The 2,749-nt window shown below is 38.5% G+C and overlaps 1 protein-coding gene across 1 annotated transcript in view; it reads left to right on the forward strand.

The window, feature by feature from the left end:
- The first annotated feature begins 648 nt into the window (after window positions 1–648).
- LOC118736358 (dynein regulatory complex subunit 3-like) overlaps window positions 649–2,749 on the forward strand; it is a 29,404-nt gene continuing 27,303 nt past the window's right edge. The window contains exon 1 of the mRNA XM_036466452.1: window positions 649–708. Within this exon, the coding sequence (XP_036322345.1) occupies window positions 649–708 (60 nt within the window). The remainder of the gene's footprint in view (window positions 709–2,749) is intronic.

Below are 2,749 nucleotides of genomic sequence, written 5' to 3' on the forward strand. Positions count from 1 at the left end.
CAACCTGCATAGCCGTATTAGTTTTGCGGGGATCCCAAACTTAGACATTGCATATTACAGACAGCTTTTCTCCGCGCTATCAAAATGATGTTGTGTGGTGATTTGCATATCTACTGTCTAGTAAACATCCGCCGTCAAGTAATAACCAGCGTTACCAAGTGATTGGAAGATGGAATTCCACTGATCAATATTGAAATTCGATTGCGAGATTTTTCGGCTGTCCACTGTGACTGTGCCACGTCGAACTTCCGCCGCGTCAATTTGGTTCTTCGTTCTTTGATCAGGAGACACCGAAAGGGCGTTGTGGATGTTTCGATGCTCGTGTCTATAACTAACTACCGTGTTCGGGCCGCGGTGAAGTCGATCAGCCTATTTCGGTGTTCTGGGCAGCGCTCATAGAAGCACTCCTTATTGTCATTGTCCTTCTCCTCCTTTGGGGCGTGCGCAAATATTAGGCTGACGTTTAATATAGTTAGCCTTTATGCGGATTGTGGCACAATTCTTTCTGTGGTGGCTGTTGACCCTAGATTTAAGTTGTCGAAGTATCCGTTGTTATAGCGAGCCGCTTGCTCCAAGACATACGCCCGCTTGCAGCCGCAATTAATGGTGAACAGACGCTGCGTACGTCAGTGAGACCCTAAACCGAATATGCCGGAGTTGCGTCATCGCACTTGTGTTGCTCATGTTAACGAGAGTGCGCGAACGAGAGTTGGCATTTAGTATAGCCGTACAACTGTAACTGCATCCCCAGTAGATCGGCTATACCTCATCGCACTCCCAGACAGACATAGTACAGTGAATTAAATTACAGCTGCTCATAGTTATGAAGAGGAGGCTTCTCTCTGAGATGGAAACACCAGGTGAAGGTAGACTTGGCTTCACTTGGCATTTGCAAAATCGCTTAAGAAAGAAGATGATATTTTGAAATTAATTGAAAGCAAAAACGTGAACTTTGGCAAAAAGAGCCCGCTATTGAGATTTAATAATGGCATTTTTAATAAAATATATACAAGACTAAAAAAGCTAGTCTCACCTCTTCCATTAACTTATTAAATGATATGCAGCTGCAGATGCTCGTTTATACATAAATTATTTAAGGGAGAAGTTTTATTCTAGAAATGTTCACATTTTAAAAGCAATCATTTCGGTATCCTTATTTATGTACATAGCGTTACCTTAATTCACAAAGGCCCTAACCAATACTTCTTTATAAAGTGGCATGTAACTTAGTGGTTTTTGATAGTATCACTTTAAAATTTTTATTGAAGGTGTATTTTAATATATCCTACCAAAATCTGCGTTGGTTAGGGCCTTTGTGAATTAAAGTATCGATATTTACATAAATATGAAATTTGTGAGTAAAAGTGTACTTGTAACAGGATATGTGTATGTATATGTTTTTTTATTTGTTAATTTTTTTTACTTTCTTTCACCACTTTGCGTTATTATAATTGGGTAGGCTCATAAAACGGCCACCTTTTACCCCATTTTATACGATAATCGAACATTTAAGCAATTTATTTTACAATTGTTACACTTTCGTTGTGATTAGTGAGCGCTTCAGATTTATCGATTATCTGCAATTAATTTATTTTTTTTTTTCATTTGCATTTAGTGCAACTGAAATTATATAGACAGTTTTTCTTAGAAATCTTTCTTTTTTTACACATTATTTCACATAATTGATCTATAATTGATCATAATTGTAAGTACTTTCTTTAATAATTTTTATTTTTCAAGTTTGCTATATCTTTGAACTCTCCATTGATTTATCTGAATATTTTTATTTTTAACAAATATTTATAATTTTTCCCGAGTACTCGTATCTAATACACAACAATCACAACCGTAACTACCGCTTACGTTGTCAACGTTGAAAGTTCTTCTAAGGCTAGCCGACACGAATAAGCAACGAAAGCCCAACCGACTCTGCTCACTCATTTCGCCTAACATAAAAGGAGAAACGCCTGCCAACCAAGCAGCACACAACAATTAATATCCAAAGATACGCAGCGAACACCTGAACAACTTTAAGGAAGCCAACAAGCAACCAGCTAAGCCATCGAACTAGTCCTTGCCACAACGGGGTGGAAGAAACTTTTTGCACCTGTTCGAAGATTGCCGCATTACTAGTTGGGGACCCACGACTACCGGTTGGTATACAAATCGAATGTAGAACTCTGTTAAAAGCAGCGCGAGAGTGCACGTACATAAGTGAACGCGAGTACTCTTTGTACTTCCTTCTCCTCAGTTCTCAAGGCAGAATGGCAAATGCGTAAAGATGGCAGACATGGTTTCGACGGCATCGAAAGCCCTCGGGACCGACCGGCACAACTCGGATATCATGTGTCCATACCTACTTCTTTGAGTATGAGTGTGTGCTATGGTTGATACGCCTTGTAACGCCGAAGCCTTGGTGGTTGGTCGTCACCTTGACGACCCACAACCAAAACAATAAACAACAGTAACAAATGATTGTAAATTGAAGCAAAAGTGAAAGAAAGCAAATAGTTGTAAAAGTGCTTACTAGTATGTAATTAATATTTACTTAGGGTCAGAGGTGACAACCCATAGACGCGTCGGTGCTTGATATACTTAATAAGTATTGAAACAAACAAAACCAGGGAAGAGAATTCGGTTCATTAAGTCTGTGTAAACAAAAAATTTTATTGTTTTATGAAAACCATCCTATCGCGAAAAAAGGCGGTTTAAGGTGTTACATATGTATGTATTTAATATATATATATAT

This window comes from Rhagoletis pomonella, unplaced genomic scaffold, assembly GCF_013731165.1.
Source record: "Rhagoletis pomonella isolate Grant_MI unplaced genomic scaffold, Rhpom_1.0 Rhpom_scaffold_00003, whole genome shotgun sequence".
NCBI lineage: Eukaryota > Metazoa > Arthropoda > Insecta > Diptera > Tephritidae > Rhagoletis > Rhagoletis pomonella.